This window comes from Heliconius melpomene, chromosome 19, assembly GCF_056956725.1.
Source record: "Heliconius melpomene rosina isolate 202511_hmr_F chromosome 19, ASM5695672v1, whole genome shotgun sequence".
NCBI lineage: Eukaryota > Metazoa > Arthropoda > Insecta > Lepidoptera > Nymphalidae > Heliconius > Heliconius melpomene.
In genome coordinates this window covers 9590462-9616600 of record NC_140407.1, presented here as the reverse complement: position 1 = coordinate 9616600, position 26139 = coordinate 9590462, and the positions used below count along the sequence as shown (strand labels likewise).

Sequence of the window (26139 nt, the reverse complement as noted above, 5' to 3'; positions counted from 1 at the left end):
TACACATAAAGAAAATATTTATTTTGATATTAGTGTACCTATATGAAGCAATATAGGGAGATTTAGTATAATAATATTTATAAAGTGGCAACATTGTCATATTGATTTTGTTTACCAAACATATGATAAATAGGATTATGTGATATTTTTCTCATATATTTGTCATAAAAGTTATTTTCTTATTTATTGCTATTTAATCGTTTATTGCATACTATAAAATAAAGTAATGTATTTTTTATTACTTATTAAAGAAAAACTACGAAGATATACTTATACGTATACACTTATAATTTTTTATCCTTTAGTATAAAAATATTTTTTATACTTTTATCATCATGACATCTATCTGTCGCGAAGATTTAAATCAAATTCAAATTGTTCTTTGATATGATTACGTACTCGAAAATCTTATACGTTTGCTGCGGATTGCACATTACAAATAATGCATAGTCTAGTTAATTCGTAACGAATAAATATAAATTAATAGAACAGTGGATAATAGTGAAATAAGAATATAATACAATGTATGTAATTAAATATTTTTAAAAGCACAATTAAAAATGTAGCGACGTCTAGTGCGTAATAGATAAAACAGATATTAACGTACGTGCAGTATGGTCAACAAGTTAGCTGTAGATGAACAATGCGGATGAATTCAGAAAACTTAACTAAACTTAACTGTAATTTACCTAAAAATGAAATAGAGGATGGACTGAGACACCACTAGGTTTAATATTCGAATATAGCTTAACAATATTGAGGTGGAAAATCAATAATTAAACAAAAATATATTCAAAATAAACATTTATTTTACGTTACATCGTAATAAAATGTACGTAATAAGGTATAACAGTCGGTTTGCATCTAAATTTAGGTGTTCACACACGTGGTGACTTTGGTAGGCTGAAAGTGACGGTCTTGTTTTCCAAATATTGTAGAATTCCTTCTTCTCCCCTGTAACAGAAAATAATTATATCAATATAATATCATTACGGTTAAAACTATAAAACTGACAACTGATGTACCTTAATGTTACTGATATAACTTAATGTTAATGCTAATATAAAGAATAGTTATCTTTATTTTCTTTTAATTTTCTTAATATAGGAAAAAAGGCCAAATTTAATTGACACGGAGAGTGGCGGAGCTTTGCACTTTTTCATATTACCTCGTGAACCTTGTCAATCAGAATCATTCAAATTATTCCCCGTGTGGGGTCAATCCCACAAACATTTCCCTTACAGTCGAACTCTCTATTACTCGAAATCTAAACTATGTCTAATTTTAATGTAACTTAATTTAATTCATATAATTGAGTAGGTATATACAAAATAGTTTTTAAAATTTTTTTGCATTTAATTCAAGACCTTAATAAAGACATTATGAATTTTAATTTAGTTTTTTAAATTACTTACAATTCACGGCCAATACCGGATTCTCTGAAACCTCCGAATGGTGTCTGTGGCGTTACGTGCTCGTATGTGTTTACCCTTGATAAATAAAAAATATATAATAATCTTAAAATATTTTTTTTTATATATATATATATTTAAAGTGCATAATAATTACTTATTTTGATTTATCTTATTTTACTTATGAATATTAAGAATATAAGTATATTTTAATTTACCATACGCTGCCAGCCCTGACGTGTCGTATGAAAGCCATAGCAGTTGTTATATCATTAGTAATGACTCCAGCTCCTAGACCGTAATTGGAGTTGTTGGCTCGGTCGAGTACTTCCTCGAATGATTCAAATTTGAGAATGCTCTGGACCGGTCCAAAGATCTATAAAAACAAAAACAAAAAACATTATAGAAATTAAAACGAACTATGTATGAATAATTTTAGTGTATCATTGACAAGTGATACTGTTACAAGTAAGTAGGTATATATTTTTTTATAGCTTCACGCTGACCTAATGTTAAGATGTTCTCCATTAAGACACTTCCATTCCCCACCTTCCGCCGAATTCTCGAGACACTGGGTGTTTAGTTTTTAAATTTTCCTTGTTACCTTAATAGAGTGACGAAATAAATATATTAAATATTTAGGATATAGATTTATTTCGATTTCTGTTATATATATTTGGCTTGGCTTAAAAATGTCAAAAATTTTACCTCTTCTTTACAAATTTTCATGTCTTCTGTAACATCGGCGAATACGGTTGGCTTAATATAGTAACCCACTTTGCCAATACGGTCACCGCCGGCAATGCAGCGTGCGCCTTCTTTCTTTCCTGCGTCGATGTAGCCCATCACCTTCGTGAACATTTCTGAGTCGATCTGTTCAAGATAGTAATTAAATTTAAAATAATGAAATATTTATATTGAAAATAATGAAAATGAATAAGATATTTTGTATCACTCTTTCTTTGTTTTTAGATGACATGATCAAGATTCTTAAAAAAATAATCTAGATAATAAGAGAGAACTATATTAACCAATTTCCACAAACTAAATCTTTTTTTTTTTCATTTTATGGTTTATTTTTAAAAGCTTTTTCGATCTTACCTGAGGTCCCTGTTGGACATTCTCAAAGGAGTTACCAACTATCCTCTTCTTAGCAATTTCCGCTGCTTTGGCTACAAATGCATCATAGATTCCGGATTGGACGTACGTCCTCGTGCCGGCAACACAGCATTGACCGGCGTTTGCAAAGGCGGCGTTGTGAGCGATTTGAGCAGCCTTATCAACTAAAATTGTATAAATTCATACTATAAATAATGTTCAGAATTTATTATATATTTTTAAAATATAATCAATATAAGTAGTAATAAATTAAATTAATTATTACTTAAATTAAACATATAAATTAACCTAGACACCGATATCCATGAGATCATTGCCAGGTGGGATGTCAATGCTACTGCCATTGCATTGTGCCGAAAGTGGTTTCAGTAAACGGCTAATAGTAAAAAGCCTCTACCAAAATAATAAGAGGTAATCGCTTAGCTGTTGGATCAAGAACCAGATCCAGAAGGCAGTATAACTTGATGGCAAGGGTTCCAAAGTGAGGAAGTTGATCATTTTGGAGCCCTAGTCATCGATGGACTGGAATCTTGTTCTGCCGTTAGAAGAATATGTCTTATATTTTTAAATGTACTGTATGATATTATCCTATATTTTAAAATGTAATTTTTTTCCTCTTTGATAATAAAAGTATACATGGTCATATCATTTCAGAGGAATAATTGTAGTGATAAGAAGCAGATATAGGTAGGTAGGTATGTGTAATTAGTGGCAATTTTACTACCTTTATTAATATAGGTATTTAAAATACGTTTCCTGTCGTTAAAACCAAGATTTTAAAAACATATATATATTTAGAATTCTATTCATTAGAATATTGATTAATATTCTACGTATCCGTTTTAATTAGAAGTAAGTACTACTATTTAAACATACTTATATATGTATATAGGTAGATACAGATACGCTAAGATACATATCTCCAGACTTTATCAACGAAATCTCTTTAAATTATTTATCGTTGTGGTCAGCGTGAGTCACTGCTCACGACATGATTTCAATCAGGAGTTCAATCTCAAGTCAGGGAATTGAATTATTTTCATTTTCCTGCTCTGGTACACAAAGAGTTACGTAGAGTTCCCCGATTCATCACGCACCGTCTTGTATTCGGGCGGAAAGGGGAGAACAGAGTGACTTAACACGCTTCGCCCTTCCTGCTATATGAAGCTATATAAAAAAATCAATTTACCATCGGCGTCGTTGAAGATAACCAAAGGACTTTTTCCACCCAGTTCTAGTGTGATACGTTTTAGGTTTGTTGCAGGAGCACCTTTCATGATAATACGACCAACCTTGGAAAAATTACAAACATATGTAAGTAAATTACGAAAAAAGATAAAATTAAAAAAAAACATATGATTTATCTGTAATTAATAAAATACGACTCTTATGAATCACATACGAGTGTGTATTGTAGGTACCCTTTACATATTTGATAAAAATAGATTTATAAACTCGTTTAAAAAATAGATTTAAAATCTAAGGCTGATTTTTAAAATTTATATTGTTTTTATAAATTGCTTTTTAATTTTATTATGGAATACATATATTACCGGTTTTACAAAGGATTCGGACTTATGCGAAAGGAGTACAGTTAAACATACCTCAGTGGAGCCAGTGAATGCCATTTTGTCCACAAGGGGGTTGTTTATAAGTGCTCCTCCAGCAGTTGGGCCATAGCCGGGGATAACATTCACTACTCCTGGAGGGAATCCAGCTTCTTTAATTAACGCAGCCAAAGCAAGCGCGGTAAGCGGCGTTTGTTCAGCCGGCTTTAGAACAATGGTGCAACCTAGGGTAGGAGAGAAACAAATTTAAAGACACACAGGTAAAACAATTCTATGAATATTTAAAAATAAGCTACATTTGTTGAAAGCTATTCAAAACTTTCATACCTGCAGCTAATGCAGGGGCAATCTTCCATACAAACATTGGAACTGGGTAGTTCCATGGTAAAATTTGGCCGCAGACGCCTACTGGTTCCTTTAGCGTCATGGAGAGCACTTCACCATCTATAAAATAATAATATATATTTTTATACATTATACTCATATAAATGGCTGGATTATTCAGGCAACTAAAAAAATCTAAGTAGAAAAAAATAATTTACAAAACATTTTAAATTGATTTAAATGATATAGCAATATATATTTACAAGATTCTATTATAAATTTTTGTGTTATATGTTTTTCTTTACTTTTTTGTCCCGCACTATAATCGCTTCTTAATTGATTTCTACGATTCAGTTGTCTGGGAGAGATTTCGTTTTCAGTGATTGGGTCGCTATTTCTTCTCTTATATACTATATATTACCTGCAGGAATAGTATTTCCAAGGATTTTGTCAGCTTTTCCGGCGTAGTATCTTATAATTGATGCAGCCCACGCGACCTCACCGGTTGCTTGCGCCACTGGCTTGCCATTGTCCAATGTCTCCAGTTCTCCTAAGTATTTGACATCTCTATCAATCAGGTCTGCCAATTTGAGGAGTAATCTACCCCTTTGAGAAGCATCCAATAGCCTCCATTCTGAGTAACGATGGAAGGCCTTTACTGCAGCGGCTACAGCAATATCCACATCAGCCTAGTAACAAAAAGATTTATGTTTTACTTAGCTTTATTTAAAATAGAATTAATTTATTTCGTAGCTTCACGTTTTAACTTTTTGCTGAAAGGTAATTCACAGAGAATACACCACCAAACGGTTTTTGTAGACCTCTTTCGCTTACTGTTCTTTTCAAACCTTTTACTTACGGGTAAGTAAAAGGGAGGTCCCTATACTTTTTACATTTTTTCGTAACCTTCCTGAAATAGTCTCTCTCTTTTACCTAACGCAATCTTGCATTATACCTATACTTTTTAACCTCCAACGAAAACACAAGCGTGTCATAAGTCTTACATATATGTGTCTGTCTGTGGCATCGTAGCTCCCAAACGGGTAAATCGATTTTGATTTAGTTTTCTTTTTGAAAAGAAATTAATTCGAGAGTGTTCTTAGCCATGATTCCAGGAAATATATTAAGCCATTTGATGATTAACAGCTCCTTTATAGTTTTTGCTTTACTTTTCAGAGCTCTTTGTGTTACCATTTTTTTTATCACCCATCCTCTTAATTTGACCGACAAACCACATGAGCACGTGAAATGTTTTGGAATATTCGTAAAAAATATGTAGACATTATTCTAGCATAAGTACCCATTTTTTTTTAATAAAAAAACATATTATATACCTTGTCTCCTTCCGCAACTTCGGCGATTACAGACTCATCTTGTGGGTTGATGGTTGGAAATGTTTTCTTGCTGACGGAGTCAACCCATTCATTGTTGATGAACAACTGTAATAAAATAATATTATTTTATTGTAACCAAAAAAGTGACTTACTGTTTAATTAAACAGAATACATTATTGTATGAGATATAAATTATTTAATTTCCCTGAATGGGAATCGAACCCAGAACCTTCGCGTTAACAGTCGACTTGTGCCACTGCGCCACGGTTGCATTTATGTAGATTTTTTTTATCATCTTCACGCTGTATGCCACACACTGCGGTATAGACAGAAAGACCAGAGCGAAGAAATTTGTATTATTTTTTTTTTTTTTATATTTAAATTAATTTTCTCGGGCAGGAATCGAACCCACAACCAGTTGCGTTTACAGTCACACACTTGTGCCCCTGGCCTCACGACTGGCCTCAACTTTATGTAGATTGACACTATAAATTGAATTTGATTGAATAATGAACGCCTCGCAACTATGTGTAATGCTGCTTGTTTTTGTACATGAATATGTCTTGTTGAATAACAATTCTATTCTCAGTACTAGAGTCAAAATTTAAATTTTATACATGTAGTAGGTATATTATGTCTCCTCAGATTACTTTTAAGTGCAGTTTTTACATAAAGTTGATTACCATTCAAATAATTCAAGTGCCTCCATTAACACAAACTCATTGTTATTTTAGTTCCATATTATTTTTACATTTAACTTTCTAAATATTTGTAGAATATATGCGTAATATGCGTGAATAAAGCTGGTCTGATGATGGAATTGAAAGATGGTTGATGGAATCTTAATAGTAAACATGCCGATGTTGTTCTCTTTACATTCGTCTTATTAAGGTGTAAAGCGTGTTTTTTATTTATTTAAACTATTAATTATTAATTATTTTGCGTCCTGTTCCACAATACTATCGATTGAATTAAATTAAACTGATAATAGCTATATACGCATTCTTTTGAACAAAGCTTAAGTACATTATCACTAGACATGTATCTATATATATAAAATCGAAAGGTCACTCACTCATCACGAAATCTCAGAAACTACATGTGCTAGGAATCTTAAATTTTGCATAGGAGTTACTTATAAGACGTAGGTGCTCGCTAAGACGGGAATTTGCAATATTCGACTCCTAAGGGGATGAAATAGGGGTTGAAAGTTTGTATGGAAAAAAATTTAAATCGCCACCGATTTTTATAAAATTTGAAATTTAAACTCTTAAAATTATTTCATTGAACACGTGTTTCATGGTTTATTAAGATTCAACCCCAAAAGTGCAAATAAGCGGGCGAAGCTGCGCGCGTCCGCTAGTAAATATATATAAAACATAATATAAATGTAGTACCTACTTATTTATATTTATATTAATATTCATAAGAAAACGTCTTACTGTCAAATGTGTTGACATTCATAGCAAGAAGATAATGTATAGAGACACTTTAGTGATAAGATACACACTTGCCTACCACCTACGAGCTACCTACTGAATTGTTGTTTATTACATCAGCGGTAAGTATCTAAATGATAAGAATTAAAAATATAATAATTACAGTTATTATTATGAAATTTTATAGTAAAAACTCTATTTTATTCGGTATAATATGGCTATTACACTATTCTTCTCACTTCGTCTTACAGATTTTTATGTTATTGAAATTAACATTTATTTTTTACTAGCGACCCGCTCGCCGCCTCGCCCGCTTGAACTACATAATTATTATTAATTTACAAATCTGCATTGCTTTCGTTGTGTATAGCAATTTTGTCGAAGATATTCTTTAAAATGGAATAACTTTTTTTTATAAACCAATTTAAAAATAAAACAAGCACTAAATGTTAAAAGAAGCTTGCCAAAATGTAATAGTTCAATTAAATCGGTGAGCCGTTTCTGAGATCATCACAGACAAACAGTCAAATATTTTAAAAATTATTGTTTTTGGTTCTATAACATTTAATGATTTCTTATTTATATGCTTCAATTAGACACAGCGATCCGTTACGATTTTATTATAAGTAGAGGTTTTACATAAGTTATACGAACATTAGAAAAAAAGGGCAATTACATTTATATAGCTTAATAAAAACAAAACTATGTATATATTTAAAAATTAACTTAAAATATATGTAGACTATACTCGTATATAACAATTTTCCGGTTATATTCTTACGATTTTTTATGATTTTGTCGCGTTAAATCACATAGTAGACGAATATGTAAACAAAATGTTGGACGTTTTTTCATCGTTATGTTAAACATACATACATAATTATGTATAGGAATTGTAAAGCAAAACATTTATTGTGCTGAACAGTGGTATCAAGTAATTTGATCCTAATAATACGAGGCCACTATTGGATATGGTACTTGCGAATTCAATACATCGTTTAAGCCGTTATTATGTATGTAGGTATGTCATTGTTGTGAATGTGCGGCGGAAGTTTCAATTATAGACGTACTAAAAGTGATAACGCACTAAAGATAAAATATCATTTTTTTAATACAAGTTTTTCTTCAAATGGTAAATTGTAATAAAATGAAAATAATAATTTTATGAAATTGCAAAATCTTGTATAGCTCAAGAAATTTATTTAGTTTTAATTCTCTGTTTTTTAACGAATATTTTAATTATAATTTTTCAGTTTTTTTCATATTATTAGGTGCTCGATATTATTTGGCACCAGTGTGCTTGCAAAAACAAATAATATGAATTCAGATGTTGACTATCCATCTTTTTTAGTTCAGAAGTCCCTTTACGTAGGTAAATTTATTTGGGTCCATTTTAAGACTCTAGATACCATTAAGCGCGAGAGTACTCAAAATCACGTTCTTTACATATATTTCCCTAAGATATTATTCTTTGCTTATTTTTGTGGTTTTAATATGTTGTAAAAATCTGTTCTTTTCTGTTCTTCAATGATGGTGTTCCGAGCGTGCCAGTTGAGAAAGTTATCATCAATAAACTGAGTACTGAGCATTTTTATAGACTACCGTAATAGATTTTTTGTGCGTATATGTAATTACATTGCAGGTGTATTTGAATATGAATATTTTTTTTTACGTTCTATGTATATGTATACATGTTAAGTAAATTTAAAAGTACTATGATTTATTTGAAACGATACATAATACGTTACGCAAACCGCTATGAGGTAAAGATTACAAGCGACTCTAGTTGCCAATTGATAAGCAAGCATGTCCACGGTCCAGCCAATTTAAAACTACAACAACCAAAGAGTTAATTTTGAGTCCGTCATAACTTAGAAGCTAAGTTAATTTTTATACATGAAATTTTGAAAATTTATTAAAACACTTTAGCTCGATAAATATTTAAAATTTCAATTTAGCTCAGACGATTATTCATATATTAACGTTTAATAGCCGGAATTTTTGTGACTGACTCACTCATTGAAAATCTATTTCACTTGTTATATAACGATAAACTATAAACTAGGTAAACTAGCGATTTTAATAAAAACAATGTATAATTAATAGTACTATTTTTTTTCAAAAAATATTGATATCCCATCTAAAACATAAATATGGAATGAGACTGAAATTCAATGTTGAGCTGTTCTCGTCGTCATTCTTCACCAATAAAAAAATTGGAGATCTATATGAGTGCGAATATCTGTATTCACTGGAAATAATTCAAGATCAACAATTTATTTGGCTATTTTTTACCATTAAACTAAATGAATCACCCTAATAGTGTAGGTTCAGTTCAAGGTAGAGGTACACTAACTTGCAATATAAAAAAGTCTATACGTAAAAAATTGTCGAGTGAATTTTTAAAGCTTAAATTATATCCAGAGTAAACACTGTAGCTAGCTAGCTCTAATTCTGTACCCATATACTCGTAGATCTCTGATTATTTTGTCGGTGACCTCGAAAATAACGTATTACTCAACATTGAACTTGTCTCACATATGACATTTATGTTTTTGATGAGCTAACACTATAGTCGGAACCAGTTAATTTCAATGTCTTTGAACTTTGTAAATTGTTATTGTTAATTTATTTATTATTTAATAAGTTAAATCACATAAATACTAATAATAAATTTTTAATAGACTCTACAAATAAATATTATGAATTTTATGTAAAAGATTTTTATATACTGTCACTACTTGTCATGATATAATATGTGTTTTAAATAAATTTGAATGATTGCCAAGCAATTTATTTCAACGAATTTACAAACAAATAAAGAGCATGTTCATTTTAAATTTTAACTAATACATACCAGCAATACAAAAAAAAATGTGTTAAAACGAAATCTCAACACATGAAAATTATTTTATATACACTTATTAAAATTCTAAATATATTAAGATGAACGAAACTTACTTTAGTATATTTAATTTCCACTTTCGCCATTTTAGATGTGTACACGACTGCTGTGTTTGGCGGACTGCCGCAAAGTGCTTCTTATAAATGTATTTGAGCTAGATGTGTCGATAACTCGATAACCGTTGGCTGTAGGGTTGCCAATTATATTTTTTATTTTAAGTATATTTGAATTATATTTGATGAAATTAACAGCCTTTTTGTCTTGTATTGAATAGTGGGAGGACCCCCCCTAGGTTTGGATAGATTATTTTCGGCCCGTGGAGTCGCCACTTCCTAACAGCTCGCCACTGCCCTGCAGGCTTATTATTATTGTTTGATAACTATAGTAGTCGTATGTAATAAGTTCATACACAGATTTCTGATAAGATATATATTTTCACAATGCAAATCTAAAAATAATTTAAATTGAAGATTCGAACATATGGATTTCTTTTACTTTTTGGAAAACAAAAATTGCATCGCATGAAGCTTATTTCAGAAAGAATTATTTTTATGTTGAAAAATGGACGTTTTTGTAAGACTCACAAAAAATGTCAACCCTAATGTAAGCTTTCAACACTCGAAAATAATATGAAAAGTCATATCATAAATCATTTACATAAGAGTACCTAAAATAAAACACAACTACCTAATTAGATTATTATTGAGAGACTTATGATAATTATATGAGTTTACATTTTTTTAATATAAATAATGTAAAAATTGAGTTAATAATATTTATTTAATAAAAAATATTTTAATTATCTATTTCATATTGGTGTATTAAATAGATAATTCTTTCCACCCTCACTCAAATATCTATCTATACGGTTAAATGCTAGACTTGGGGGATAATAGAATTAAAATGAAATTATAAAAGATATAATTATTGAACTAGATCTTCAATAATTATAATATTCTCTGATTTTTATCTTATTTTGCCTTCCGGGGAGAGCATGGACTAAAATTGTTTCTGTCATAAAAAAACACTGACCTATTTCCCATTTGAGGTAATTCTAAATCTACATATAACAGTTATTGTTTTATTGTCATTGTTTGTTGACATGAGGACTTCAGCAGAAATTGTGTCAATTGATTTCACTGAATCGAATATATATTATCTATCCTAAAGTATAAAAGTTTTTATGTTTAATAAAATAGTTTAAAACTCTTAGTTTCAAGTATTATATTTTAATTATTTGTATGGGATTATGTCCGTTAATTAATAATTATACTAAAATATACCTCTATGATTTCTCATATGATATTATGTGATCGAAAAGTGTCCTAGAGAAAGCGATCGCGCTTGACGCTCGTGAAGTCAATGACCGTACGCTCGTTCCATCCAGGACTTGGATTATTTATATCTCCATAATTATAGAGTACTAGTGTATTGTATCCAGTTGTATTGTTATTATAATACTGACACATTTTTAAAAAACTTATATGTATTTCATATTTAATTTGTAAAGTTATTTTAAATTTGATAAAAAAATTGTACATGTGATGCTAGGAAAATAATAATAATTATTATTATATTTCGGGAAAAAATATATATAAAAAATAAATAATAATAAAACTCTTTATTTCACACCATAATACATAGCATAAATTAAAATTTACAATAGCTTATAAAATAATAAAATGTGAAAAAGGCGGCCTTATCACTAAAAGTAATCTCTTCCAGGCTACCTACCGAATTATAGGAATAGATAGAGGGGTGCGGACACATTGCGCAAATTAGACTAACTAGAAAATACTTTCTTTATTAAATTAATTTCTCGTTAATAAATTAATGATTGTAGTTGCTATGCAAGCGATTTTTTTTTAATTAAAGAATGTGATTTGTGAAGGTAAAAATTAATGTTTTTACAGGTCTAGATCCAGCCAGACCATTAGTTTCCAATTATGGCTCCCGACTTTTTCGTCTTGGTAGAGACGATGCGTACGTCGTACAAGTTATCCACACTAACGCGGGTTTCCTTGGAGAGAGTGGTCTGGTCGGGCACGCTGATTTCTGCGTTAACGGTGGGAGAGTACAACCAGGTTGCAAGGGACATTTGATGCGTGAGTATTATATGTTTTCTGTCTTGTTATCTATCTCTCTTTTTTCATCTTCACGCTGAATTACTTTACATGTGATTCGTAAATTTATATTTAACTTGGCAAAAGTTAATATATATTTAGTTGTGCTTTTTCTTATAATCTCCACGATCCCCAATTCCCCACTATTAAATATTTATCTAAATTTATATTTCCATTTCTTCGCTCTGTTTCGAGGCAAAGCGCGGCGTTGAATTCTGCCACTCAACACGCAATGCCTCCAAAATTCGGCTGAAAGCGGGGAACGGAATGTCTTAACACTAGATTCCCTCTGCTTACCCTGCTGTAGGTAGGATAAAGCGTGAAGCTGATAAAATAATAACAAATTTATAAGTACCTATAGAGATAGATATATTTAGATAAAAATTGTAACATCCTGCGATACAATAATATTATATAATAAATATAGTGATAGCAAATATCGTTTTATAACATAAACAGTTTACATTATATAATGTTATAACATGAATCCATACCTATATCATAAATTCGAAAGTAACTCTGTCTGTCTGTCTGTCTGTCTTTTACGCAATCAGGGCCAAACCGCTAATTTAATTGTGATAAAATACTCATATAGAGATACTTGAGGGTCTCGGGATGAACATAGGATACTTTTTTTCTCATATTTGTAATATTATCGATATATACCAATATATTAAAATACTTATTAATTTGATATGCAATTTATTCCGCCATATTAATAACAACCGTCGCTATGTGACCGTTGTTAAGCAACGATTTGCAAAGTTTGTTGTTAGAAAACGTCACCCAAAATGAGTTTGCTTAACGCATCTCTCTATTAAAAACTGAAAATAATTTCATAAATATATTTAATGAATATTCGTATAGTTCAAGCTGGGGTAGCCGCGTTCGGGTCCACTAGTACTTATATATTTTTTTTATTTATTTTAAAAGTACTTAAAACAATTTAATTTTAGAGTATCTACATTTTTATTGTAATACCACATATAATTCTATAATAATAAAAAAATCTACCTATTATGTCACGTCAAAGTCACGTTCAATATCAACAAGATAAGAAGGTCAGTGATAGGGTTTATTTTCTTATTTGTTAACAGAGCCTTATCAATTGAGTCTATATAATTCACGTACCTAAATGTGAACAATACGTATGTAATAATTTAACAATATTTATAATTGTTACGCAATCTGAAATAGAATAGAAAATTAAATGTTTATAGCCAAAAATATAACGCGACTCAACGTTAATGTTACCAAAATAGATATTTAAACCAAAATTTTTCCAAAAATCAAACCATTTTTAGTAATATTTACAAGTGTCATATTGTCATGATTTTTATTTTTTAAATCAAATCAGTTTTACGCTGTAGTTCGCACACAGCAGGGAGGCAGAGAGAACCTCGTGTTATGACACTCTGTCCCCGTCTCTCAGTCAAGAAATGAAAATATAAATTGTAATAGATATTTCCTTTTCTCGAGTGGGGATGGAACCCACAACCCGTCGATTTTGCAGCACACTTTATGCCCCTGCTCCACGCGGGCCTCAGATGATTCTATTCTAACGTAATCAATATTTTTTTATAACATTAAATAATTTTATTTAATCAAAATCTGATTAGATTCTAAAGATGTGTCGAATAAGATATACTGATATATGAAACTGAGGATGGATATTGTATAATCTTGTAAAAAAAATATCTTTATATAAAAAACATTATGAGAATTCTTTCTCCGCTTCTCTAAAATAATTTTGCAGAATATCCTTTTTTATATATTCTTTATTTTATTCTATAAGTTAAACCCAATTTGTCCTACAATAAAAATTAAATAGATACATTTTTCTATCTAGGTATAGCTAGATGTAGTCACTTCATGAGTTCTTGCTACTTCGCTGCGGCGGTTCGTCGGCGTATGCGGTTGATCGGAGTGCCCTGTGACTCTACATGTCCTAAACAAGACAAAATTGGTATTCGTGGTGACAGAAAATCAGTTAGACTTACAGAAGATATACCAGAATCGTAAGTTAAATATATCAACTCTTCCGCTTGATTATATTAGTATAGATGGTAACTCTTATGTTCAGTACGAAAATGCATCTTAAGGTATTAATAATTTTCACATTTGGAATCTTAACTGCTCTGCTTTGCAAGAAGCAGGGTAGGCAGAGGAAGCCTAGTGTTGAGACCCACCTGGGGGCATTGTGTGTTGAGTGGCGCAAATCATCGCCTTTTTTGGTATATAAGAAATTCTGATTCTGAATCTGGAATTATATATTTGATATTTTAATTTATTAAAATATTTTGTAAATAATCGTAAGTTTAATTTCAATTAAAAAATTCTGTTTTTTTTTTTCAGATCACAAGGAATGTATTGCGTACGTGTAGATGCAGAGGAAAGCTGCCCATTTGATTAGAACCATACAACATATGTATTAAATAAGTACACAATGCACACTATTTAAAAAAAACCTATTACTTTTATTGCTCTGTATGTAGGTATATTTAAGATTTTTATTTTTATTGATTTGGAAGCAACAATGCTTTTTCATTATATAATTTGTTTTATTTTTATAATCCTATAATATTTAAGATTCAAAGTAAAAATATACATTGGTTATATCATTTTTTTGGGACAAACATGACTTCTACAATTGCACAAGAAAAATTACATTGTTCATTGTAAAAAACTGATTTAAAAGTGACATTTCCATAGAAAAACATTCCTCCGTAGTAATTTTGAGCCGTTTCTTGTATATCAACGCTTATTGCATAGCGACCCTGAAATATAAATATTTATATCAGTCAGTTTACTTATTTAGTTAAAAAAATTGAGATACAGAACAATGATTTGACAAATAATAAACTTAAATTAGTATTATGTATGAAAATAGAATATTTAGCATATTTATCTAAGCGCCATCTTGACTTGACTTTTGTAAATGTCAAGATAGCACCTAGTAAACTTTTTTCTGGAAGCGTATATTTTCATTTGAAAAATTTATTTTGAAAATATTTTGATTGCCTTGTATGGATACCAATCAATTTTTAAGAATTTTCTTAAAGTGAAACTTGTGTAGCTGAGTTGAATATTTTTCGTATGGGAAAATCTTATGAGATCTTATCTATAGCTAATAGTTTTTAAGTAATAATTATACCTTTTTAGATATTTTATTATATACCTTTTTAAATTCACAATTTTGAGAAGCGTTATATATTTTCTGAAACAATGGCTTCATGAAGAGATGATCGCAGGGCTTTTTCATCTGCAGCCTCACAAGCGGTTTACCGTTTACAATTGCCAATATTTTACCCTGTAATAGAAAACGACAACGTTCCCACTAACTTTACAATTTATTATTATTTTTGAAAATAAAGTAGGTACATTCACAAAATTTTAATAATTATTTATCCTATCCTATCCTATATCTTATAAAACAAAGTCGCTTTTCGTGTCTGTCTGAACTTTCTAACTCTTCCTCTTTTAAACCATCCAACGGATTTTGATGCGGTTTTCACCATTAGGTCGAGTATTTCTCAGGAAAGGTTTATATATAGTTTATTATTTGTACATTCTTATGTATGTTAACATAAATACGATAAATGTATATAAAGTCCTACCCGTTGAGACACTTTCGCTCATGCGCTGCTTTAGTGGTAAGTACTACATGAAAAAAATGTACTGGAGTATTACTCCTCTTAATAAGATCTACAAAAAAGTCCGCAACAGCACATTCATATCTTTTAAGAATAACGTGTAGTGATCATATTTCTGTCTAAAAATTGTAATTTCAATATATTTTTTATTGTGAGGGATATTTTTCCATAATGGTATTAATCCTTATCCTTTAAAATACTTTATTAAATTTCTACGTTAAACGAAGATAAAATTTGCTGTTTACACTATTTCGAAATTGCGAATAGTTTTGGAGAAAAACGCATTTAATTGTTGACACATCCCGCCGTTCACACATCAACTGTATCGAGTCAAGTTTCAATTATCCCTTACTCTCAGCATTTAAATAAATATATTATTTACGTTGGCCATTTAATGTAGATCAACTCTGTCTTTTACTGTTTTTCATTTTAATAAGTACTTTAGAAGTTGTTACAATATCAAAAAATCCTTGCTGCGAAACGGCTTATACAAGCGCGTCCGCCGCGCCCGCCTGCCTTACACGCATCGGTGGTTCAGTAGTAGAATGCTCGCCTGCCACGCGGGCGGCCCGGGTTCGATTCCCGGCCGATGCAATCTATTTAATTTTCCTCACAGGCAACAACGTAGTGCTTGCTTTTCATCAGGGACAGAATACCCTTAACAGCATTAACCACAAGCTCGAAAACCGCCTGCCTCTATAAAAACGAAGATTTAGATGCGTTTGCACGTATTAGATAATTGGAGTTGAATGTATTATTTCAGCGCGATATATTTGGTTTCATATTTTTCGTTGTAGTTATTAGTAGGTAGGTTTTTGTTTATAATTTCATCCGTTTAAAAATAGTCATTTAACTATCTCAAAATAGTCATTCTACTCTATATATTTTAATAAGTACTTGAAAAGATTAGTAGCACAGATTTAAAATTACGGTACCTACTAAAAAATCCTTGCTGTGTAAAACAATTGGAAAATCCTTATTGGAACTACGAAAATGCGGGTTGCATTAGGGTTTCATTAATTTTCACATTATCTTAAGTGCTTTGCAAACATACATTATATGAATAACTCAGTAGTAAAAACGGGCGAAGCCGCAAGAGGGTCGCTAATATCTTATATTTATAAAATTAATATTTTTCTTACAAATTTAATTTAAAACGTTGACGGCCAATATGTGACGTGAGTTATAATTTTATCCTTATGGAGACTACTTGTGTTTGTTTTTACACATCAAATGCTAACTTGCATTTTAAATAGTATCAGTAAAATTAACATTATTTTTATATCTTGTGTAAGCTATAGGAGGTTATGATGATGAACTCTCGTTATCATATGCATGTTCATATTTTAGCATTATTATTCCATTTACATTTTATCTTAACACGTCATGGAAATCTCCATAATGTTCTCATAGTCCCAAAAAATATGAAGAGTTAAATAAAAAGGAATATGAAAATTGTAATTGTTAAGGTGACTTAACAATTTATCATTTTTATGCAAACAAGCATTTTGCAATAAAAATATTGTTTTACCTGTTTTAGGATTGTGTCTTTTTTGATCAGCATGTCTAATTTCAAGATAGTTTCGTTCTCTACAGTTGAGTTTATTTCAGTGCATTCCATTCTCTTCGGTCCTTTACATATGTCAAATTTTCCAATTTTAAGTTTAAATTCTCCCTGTTTAGAATAAAATTCAGTTATTTTTTTAAGAATTGCTTTCTGTAGCTTTTCTAAATGCATTTAAAAGATTTTTTCAACCATGAGACGTTCACACCTTAATAAATTTTAGGTTTTTTAAAAAATTGGGCGTAATAAATGTGTTTTAAATTTTAAAAGAATAGATATAGAAAACATCGTAGTTATATTTTAAAACTTACATAGTTAGTAGGGGGTCCACAGCTAACTAAATAAATAATATAAGCAATAATAAGAATGTGAGAAACAAGAATGAGCTTATACATTTTGAAATTGATATTGTTACATGTTCATACATATTTTACTATTATTACTATTATATTTTTTATAATTGGAGATTATAATAAACTATAATCTTTCTATTCAACAGGCCGTGTAATGATATTCTATTTATTTTAATAAACCGTTATCGAGGTCCTTCTGGCGCAGTGGCTCACAGCGACTGTGAAGGTTGTAAGTTCGAGTCGCAGTAGGAAATATGAATAATTTTCTTTTCTCTCTTAAGACAAAACGCAAGATTGGGATTCACTTCTGTTATAAGCGGAATAAAATATGAAGCTGAATAAAATGTCATAGAGTAATTCGAGGTACGAACGAACGAACGGATGAATGGACAGACGGACGAACGAATGAACGACCGATTTAAAAACATATCCATACAAAGGGGTTGAAACCTCTATTTCATCTATTTGCGTGCGTGCGTCATACCAGTCATATCAGTGGGAACATGTACTTTTATTTACTCGTATATAGATTTAATATTAAATGCCACATGTAGAAGATTTTATATTTAATTATTTTTAAATAATTTATATATATTTAAAACGCGCGGAGCGCGTAGCCTAGTTTTTTTACAAACAGAACTGGCGAGCAGCACCGTGTGTTATTTTACACGAACCATTTGAAGCCACTTTTTACCTATTCGTAACTCAAAAACTATTCCACCTAAACCTGTCATATTTGGCTCAAATATTTAGACTCCCTACCTGTATACGTGCATTAAATTTCATAAACACAGCTCAAACAGTTATTTAGATAATGACGTCCAAAAATCGTAAATTTTAGGGGGGTACCTCACCTATAGACCTTAATGTTAACCAAGTTCCAGATGACCTAGAATGGTGAAATTTAGCATCCGGTTAAGTAATTGGGTGTATATCAAGGGAAAAATCCGAAACTAGTATTTTTTAAATATTTTCTTAAAATTTTTCAATAAATAGATTCAATTAGGAACATTTACTTATAGTGTAGCGCCTGGCATAATATAAGAGCAATGCATTATTTATATATGTTGCTTTTATTTATGTCACACATTAGTAAATATTTTATTTGTTTTGTAGACTAACTTCACTATTACTTACGTAAGCCATCTAAAACAACACGATGCTTTCAAGTATATTTTAAGATAAGATATGTCTCCATTTGTAGCTGAAAATGACTCTAATTTATGTCCTGAGAAAGCCTGCCATCACGTGGACTTCAAGGGCTTTACGTAAAAATATAAAAATATAATAAATGGATTAACATCCTTCATTATTATTTATTACTAGCGGACGCGCGCAACTTCGCTTGCCTATTTAAGGGTGAATTCTAATAACCCATGAAACATGTGTTCAATGAAATATTTTTAAGTGTAAATTTCAAATTTTATAAAAATCGGTAGCGATTTAAAGATTTTTCCATACAAACTTTCAATCCCTTATTTGCACCCTTAGGGGGTGAATTCTAGAAAGCCATGAAACACATGTTCAATTAAATATTTTTAAGAGTCTAAATTTAAAATTTTATAATAAACGGTGGCGTTTTAAATATTTTTTCATACAAACTTTCAACTCCTTATTTGCACCCTTAGAGGGAGAATTCTAGAAACCGATGAAACATGTGTTCAATTAAATACTTTTAAAAATCTAAATTTCAAATTTTATGAAAATCGGTGCCGATTTAATTTTTTTTCCATACAAATTTTCAACCCCTATTTCACCCCTTTAGGGTTAAAAGTTTTCAAAATCCATTCTTAGTGGATGTCCAGATTACGAAAGTAAACATCTGTCCAAATTTAACGTTTCTACCATCACCGGTTACGGCTGTGCGTGCTGAGGTAAGCCTCAGTCAGTGAGGACAAGTCCTTTTATATATATAGATAATTTAAACATTTTAGTACTTATTAAACTATAAGAGTATTTGCATAGTCGATTAACGTATTTGATATTAAATTATTATTACAATATTTAAGTACTAAGTCCTATATAAGATCCTATAAGGGTTCTATTTTATTGCTTTCAAGGTACAGAATCCTAAAACAGAAAAAAAATACACTAAAAATTTATATAAATAAAAGCTTTTAAAAAATAATTATATTGATAGAAATATATATAAAATTTAATAATAATATACTATCTGTAAGGTCAGTCGTGGCACAGGGGCACAAAGTGTGACTGTAAAACCTGACTGGTTGTGAGTTCGGTTCCCACTCGAGAAAATGAAATATTTATTTAAACTTATATTTCCATTTCTTCGCTCTGGTGTCGAGGCAAGGCGCGGCGTAGACTTCCGCCACTCAACACGCAATGCCACCAGAATCCGATGGAAAGTGGAGTTACTGAGTGTTTTAACACTAGGTTCTCTCTGTCTACTCTTCTGTGTGCGGGATACAGCGTGAAGCTGATTTGATTTTTATTTTGATATCTTGTCAGCCTACCAGCTATCTTAACAGAAGTAATTATAAAGTAATTATTAACAGTAAAAATTTAAGTAATTGTTAATAAAAAAAATAAGAAAAAAAAAGAGAAAATTATTAATTACTTAAACAAAATAATAAAAAATAAATAAATCCGCTTTACGGTGTATCCCACACATAGTGTTAGTGTGTGTGAACTTAGTGTTAAGACACTCAGTAACTCCACTTTCCATTGAATTCTGGAGGCATTGCCTATTGAGTTATTCTAATAAAATTATAAAGTTAGAAAAAAATAATAATAAATATATCAGTTTTCTAAACGCAGCATACATTAATTACTTTCTAATCTGACAACTGTCATTTAATCAACAAAATAAAAACTATAGTCGAGATTCATAGATAAATATAATCTATTTTCATATATAATTAAATATCATCTTAAGAGTAATAAAACATAATATTATTGACTATAATAAAAAAGTAAATACCTAATTATATTAGATATATTTTATTGTACGAAGGCGCTCATATTTTAATGGTTTTTTTGGCCTGGGTTTCATGATTTTACTGGTTTTAGGAACACTTGTGGAAACAGCAGAGAACGAAGTCGACCTTGGGATCATATCAATTCAGATTTGTACCGTCAGGACTTAATAAACTTATTGTTCATATTTTTTCCAAGACATTTTGAACAATGAGTCGTTCAATAGAATTGCTTGTGGGTGAAACAAGAACCTTACACCGAATTGTTCCAATGCCTCCCGATGGGAGCTGTCTCTTCCATGCTATTGCATATTCTTTGTTTGAGCGTATTGATATACAACAAAATAATAAATTGCGCGAGACTATAGTAGAGTACGTATGTCGTAACTGGAATGATTTAAGTATCTACACTAGCGCTCGAAACGGGAATCCTTACTCTTCTAAAGAAGACATGCTTTGCTTAACTACGTACGGAGCTACTTCCGAAATAAAGGTTGCAGTAGATTTTTACAATATTAAGGTAGAAGTGTATTATCACAATGGTGTCCTACTTGGTTTATTCGGCGAAGAGAAATGTCCTATGAAGCGTACTCTAAACTTACTTATTACTAAACTATGTTTTAAAAAGAGCAACTATTGAGTTTCTTGCCGCAGTAGCTTCCTATAGGAAAAGTACTTGTAATGGCCAAATTGAATGAAGAATATTTTGATTTTTATTACATTATGAACCTTTCTACTTATGACTTCTGTACAAAAAGTAATGATATCTCGTCAAAAACATAAATGTAAAATGAAAGCCAAGTTCAGTAATAAAACATATGCCTTCAGCGATAAAAGAAGTGAGATGTAAATGTATGCCAAGTTCAATGGTCAGTCCTGAAATTTATTTTTAACAATATAAAATATTTTATAACAACTGAAAATGTCCATTCTTATTACAACTTGGAGACTTTATTTATGTGTAATATCTGACTTGGCCAGTTTTCAAATTAATTTACATCGATATAAATGAATGTATTCAAATTCTATTCTATTCAGATTCTATTGTAAATTCATAAGAAAACTAGCCAAGTCAGATTTTACACATAAATAAAGTCTCCAAGTTCCTCCAACATCTCACTTCTTTTATCGCTGAAGGCATATGTTTTATTACTGAACTTGGCTTTCATTTTACATTTATGTTTTTGAGGGGATATAGATTAATCATACAGGTAAATAAAACTAAAGTTTAATATTTTTAAGGAAGCTTTTATTTGCTAATTATAACATAAATATATTTCAATGTTAAATAAAAAAAATGTATATTTGAGAATTAAAAAGGAAAAATAATTTGGAAACACAAATTCTTCAGTTTCCTAAATTTTAAAATCTTCTATGAATAACAAATCCGTTGAGTTCCGCCACTCACCACGCAATGCCTTCAGGCTTCGGCGGAAAGTGAGGAACGGAGTGTCTTAACACCACGTTCCCTCTGCCTACCCTGCTGTGGGCGGGATACAGCATGAAGCTGATAAAACAATAACAAATCTATAGGTACCTATTAAAAAAGCAGTAAAAAAATCTATTAGTTTGTTTTGTGGTGCATAATAATACAAAAATCTATAATTTTTTAAACTTTTGTAACTTTTAAGTACTAAATGTACTAAATGTAAAATGTAAATGTCCAAATTGGTTGAAACGCCATTGGTTTTTATACATACATATATAGCTTCACGCTTCATCCCTAGCGGGGTAGTCAGAGAGAGTCAGGGTAGTTGGATTTTAATATACTTAATAAAATTTAATTATAGGAATAATACAAAATAAAACATTAATTGGGTCGAAAAGTAGAATATGTGGTGCTTTTTATTTTTACGGCATATCATAACTAGATACGGGCCGCTGTCTCTGCTCTCCACTATCAATGGATTTTTTACTAAAAAATTATTACTTAAAATTATTATCTAATCTATTTAAGGATTCCTTTTTGGATAGAACATTACTTCAATTAAAACACAAACCAAATTACATTGTTCATTATAAAATACGGTTCTAAATGTAAGGTCTCCGTATAGGAACATTCCTCCATAATGTTTCTGTGCTATTTTGTCTATATTGAGGCTCAAGTTGTAGTTGCCCTAAAATGTGTTTTGAAAAATTTTAATTAATTTATACAATTACTAGTGGGCCCGGACGCGGCTACGCCCGCGAAAATATAAGCCTAAATCATTAAAATAAGTTAAAAAATAATAATAAGTGGATATTTATTATTAGAAAAAATATCTGAGTAACCGAAATGAACAAACCAAAGAAGTAAAAGTAACTAAAGGAAATTCTTAATATTAGAAAAAAAAACCTAAAGTTTGCTGTGCGCGCGTACTAAACATTTTTCTATATTAAATAATTATTAATTTTTGCGAACAATATTAAATAAAATCTCAAATGATTAAAATTACGATATTTTAAGTGTATAACATCGGTATAGATAACCAAATTGAGATAAATTAATTATAAGCAGCAAATAATTACATAAAAAATAATAGTAATTCGAAAATCTATAAAAATTTACAAAATCATCAGTCATCCGCCGGTTCGCGTCGGTCATACTCATACTATGCCGCCCGAAGGCTAGGTCATTTGGAATCAGTCATTTATTAGAATGTTATACAGTAAACTATAATTTCCATCTAGATGAAATGCTAAAAGTGACTATTATATTTATTTTCATAAGGATGAATATCAAATTATAGAAATCATCTAATTTTTGTTAATGATTTGTATAAAGAGATTTGTATAAATCTATATCGGCGCGCACCATGTATGCATTAAGCAAACTCACTGTGGGTGACGTTTTCTTAAAACAGCAAACTTTGCAAGCCGTTGCTTAGCAACGCGTAGCGACGATTGTTATTAACATGGCGGAATAAATTCCTTGTCAAATTAATTATTTTAATATATTGGTATATAACGAAAATATTACAAATATGAGAAAAAAAAAGTATCCTATGTTCATCCCGGGACCCTCAGGTATCTCTATATGAGTATTTTATCACAATTAAATTAGCGGTTTGGCCCTGATTGCGGAAAAGACAGACAGACAGACAGACAGACAGACAGAGTTACTTTCGAATTTATAATATAGGTATGGATGTATAATATATACAAAAAAAAATGTCTTTAAAACGCATATGGTAATGGAGGCTGAGATAATCTAATGTCAAGACACTGTTCTCCGTCTTCCTTCTGTATTTAAGACATTTCGTGTTGAGTAGCAGATCTCAACGCCGCGCAATGTCTTGCTAGAATAGGTTGGCAATGCGTTAACAAGGTTCCAGGACACCCAGACCTCAGATATAGGAGGAGGAATAGGAGCGCCAAATAAAGGTACATCAGATAAAGGGGAGATAAAGGGAAATATAAGTGGTCTTGAAATAGTATAGATATAATACATATATGTAAAATTAAAGCCTGCTAGTGTAACGTATTTTGTTCCAATTTAAAAACTTTTAAGACGTCTGGCAGGAGTAAACTATAATATTTTATTAGATTAGAGAATCAATTTTAGTTTGCGAAAGTATTTGACGGATTTAAAAATAAGTTAAATAAATAATATAATATAATTTTTGAAATCATTGATTATAAATTAAATATTATTAGATTAATAAGAGTTGATGAGATTTTATAAGACCTAGAGGCTGCTATAACTAATAATTAGTGTAAAAATTTTAAACTTGCCTGTTGAAACATACACGTACTCGTTATATTTAGTACAGATTGTAATATGGGTCTCATGATAAGGTTATCACATGGCTTTTTCATTTGAAGTCTCACTAATGTTTTGTTATTTATCGCTGACATAATACTGCCCTGTATGATTGATGATACTTATTAAAATTATGTAAAATTATGTTAATCTACGTTATTATTATCTATGTCTCTATATATGTAAATGTAATATTGATTGTAATTTCTATATCTTGTCAGTTGATCTCCACAAAAATGATACGATAAAATCTACAGTTTTGCATTCTTTATGCAGAAATAAGTGTAAATAAATCTTATTTTTAAATAGTAGTTATAATAGAGTCCAGGCCAGTGGTGGCGCAAGGAGACTGTAAAACCGACTGGTTCTGGATCCCCACTCGACGTGATGAAATATTTATTAAAATTTATATTTCCATTTCTTCGCTCTGGTGTCGATGCAAAGTGTGGCGTTGAGTTCTGCCTTTCAACACGCAAAGCCTCCAGAATTCGGCAGAAAGTGGGGAACAGAGTGTCCTAATACTAGGTTCCCTTTGCCTACCCTGCTGTGTGCGGGATACAGCGTGAAGCTGATTTATTTGATTTATTTTAGTTATAATATTTTTTTTTTAAATAATACGTTACCCGAGTTGGAACCATATCTTTGTTGACACTATAATTTAGTATTAAGTTCGTATCGTTTACAACTTTTGCAACCAGGTTGCCACACTCGATTCGCTTAGGTCCTTTGCATACGTCAAATCTTAATATTTTAGTTGTAAACTTGCCCTGAAAAAGTATTTTTAGTTATTAAAATTAATTTGGCTTTCAACCAATAATATTTTCTGATTTGTTCTGGAAATACAAACGTAATCTTTTCGAGTAACATGAATAGATGAACAGACAATGTAAAAAACAATAAGGCTATATAAAAACACAATATGTTTTAACATTTTAAAATAATATCTGAATAATATTGAACAAATCATACAGTGAAGTACTACTAAAAATTATATTTAATAGTACCAAAATTTTTGTTTGCAACAGAGAATTAAATGCATGTTATTTAGAGTTTTCTATCACGATTAAAGGTATTTATAGAGATTATTATAGTTAATAGCATTTGTTGTACGAGAACATTCGTAAATGGATTTTAAATAATATAAATGCATTACATGCTTGCTATATTTGTATCAATTTTAAAGAATATTATACATTAAAGACTGAAACATATTTTTAAAAAATGCATTAAGACCTGAAATTCAATTGTTATATAAATGTAGGCAACATTTGACGTTGGATAACACTTTTGAAATGTTAAACTGTTTAATAAATAGTATTAAATATTTTAAGTTAGTAAATTTGTAAAATTCTTGTAAATTTACATTTTTATATGAGACTATGCATCTAGGGGTTTTTATACGTCAATGTTTTATCGTTAATTTTTTTTTCTTATTTTATTTAAACTTATTTTTACAGAGCATCGCCATCTACAGAACTATTTAGGAAGTGCTTCGATCACATATTAAAATAAATAAAGTGATTTATTAAATATATATTAAATATATAAAATAAAATGATTTATTAAATATATATTATATTAAATTAAATGATTCTATAAATACACCGACAATATGCTCAATGTTATTTTTTTTTAGATTGTAATTAATATCGTTATAGAATGCTATT

The 26139-nt window shown here is 30.2% G+C and overlaps 3 protein-coding genes across 3 annotated transcripts in view; 1 reads left to right on the top strand and 2 right to left on the bottom strand.

Annotated features, from left to right (window-relative positions):
• Positions 1–14766, top strand: part of LOC146528664 (phospholipase A1) — a 28680-nt gene extending 13914 nt beyond the window's left edge. Inside the window, exons 6-8 of the mRNA XM_085203639.1 lie at positions 12015–12206; positions 14074–14242; positions 14580–14766. Of these exons, the coding sequence (XP_085059765.1) occupies positions 12015–12206; positions 14074–14242; positions 14580–14637 (419 nt within the window). The 3' untranslated portion in view covers positions 14638–14766. The remainder of the gene's footprint in view (positions 1–12014; positions 12207–14073; positions 14243–14579) is intronic.
• LOC146528665 (aldehyde dehydrogenase X, mitochondrial-like) lies at positions 788–10315 on the bottom strand. Its single transcript, XM_085203629.1, has 11 exons — positions 10158–10315; positions 5758–5862; positions 4845–5112; positions 4427–4543; positions 4136–4323; positions 3721–3823; positions 2514–2695; positions 2121–2285; positions 1631–1788; positions 1416–1490; positions 788–954 (listed from the first exon to the last, which is right to left on the bottom strand). Exons 1-11 carry the CDS (start codon positions 10185–10187, stop codon positions 879–881), a joined length of 1467 nt encoding a protein of 488 aa, XP_085059755.1. The 5' UTR covers positions 10188–10315; the 3' UTR covers positions 788–878.
• Positions 14767–14830: 64 nt separating the features above from the next.
• On the bottom strand, positions 14831–17546 carry LOC146528663 (uncharacterized). The gene is made up of 3 exons (XM_085203641.1): positions 17409–17546; positions 15403–15534; positions 14831–15001 (listed from the first exon to the last, which is right to left on the bottom strand). The coding sequence occupies exons 1-3, from the start codon at positions 17496–17498 to the stop codon at positions 14843–14845; spliced, it is 381 nt and encodes a 126-aa protein (XP_085059767.1). The 5' UTR covers positions 17499–17546; the 3' UTR covers positions 14831–14842.
• Positions 17547–26139: the final 8593 nt, after the last annotated feature.

Bases quoted from the DNA above. Each gene is read 5' to 3' on its own strand.
- LOC146528665 (XM_085203629.1), bottom strand. From the start codon at position 10,187: ATGGCGAAAGTGGAAATTAAATATACTAAA. The intron at 2,696-3,720 runs GTAAATTGATTT...ATACAATTTTAG, and splicing joins TATCTTCAACGACGCCGATG to TTGATAAGGCTGCTCAAATC. The intron at 2,286-2,513 runs GTAAGATCGAAA...TATCTTGAACAG, and splicing joins ATGTCCAACAGGGACCTCAG to ATCGACTCAGAAATGTTCAC.
- LOC146528663 (XM_085203641.1), bottom strand. From the start codon at position 17,498: ATGGAATGCACTGAAATAAACTCAACTGTAGAGAACGAAACTATCTTG. The intron at 15,535-17,408 runs GTAAAACAATAT...TTTCTATTACAG, and splicing joins AAGACACAATCCTAAAACAG to GGTAAAATATTGGCAATTGT. The intron at 15,002-15,402 runs GTATATAATAAA...TTTATATTTCAG, and splicing joins AAAATTGTGAATTTAAAAAG to GGTCGCTATGCAATAAGCGT.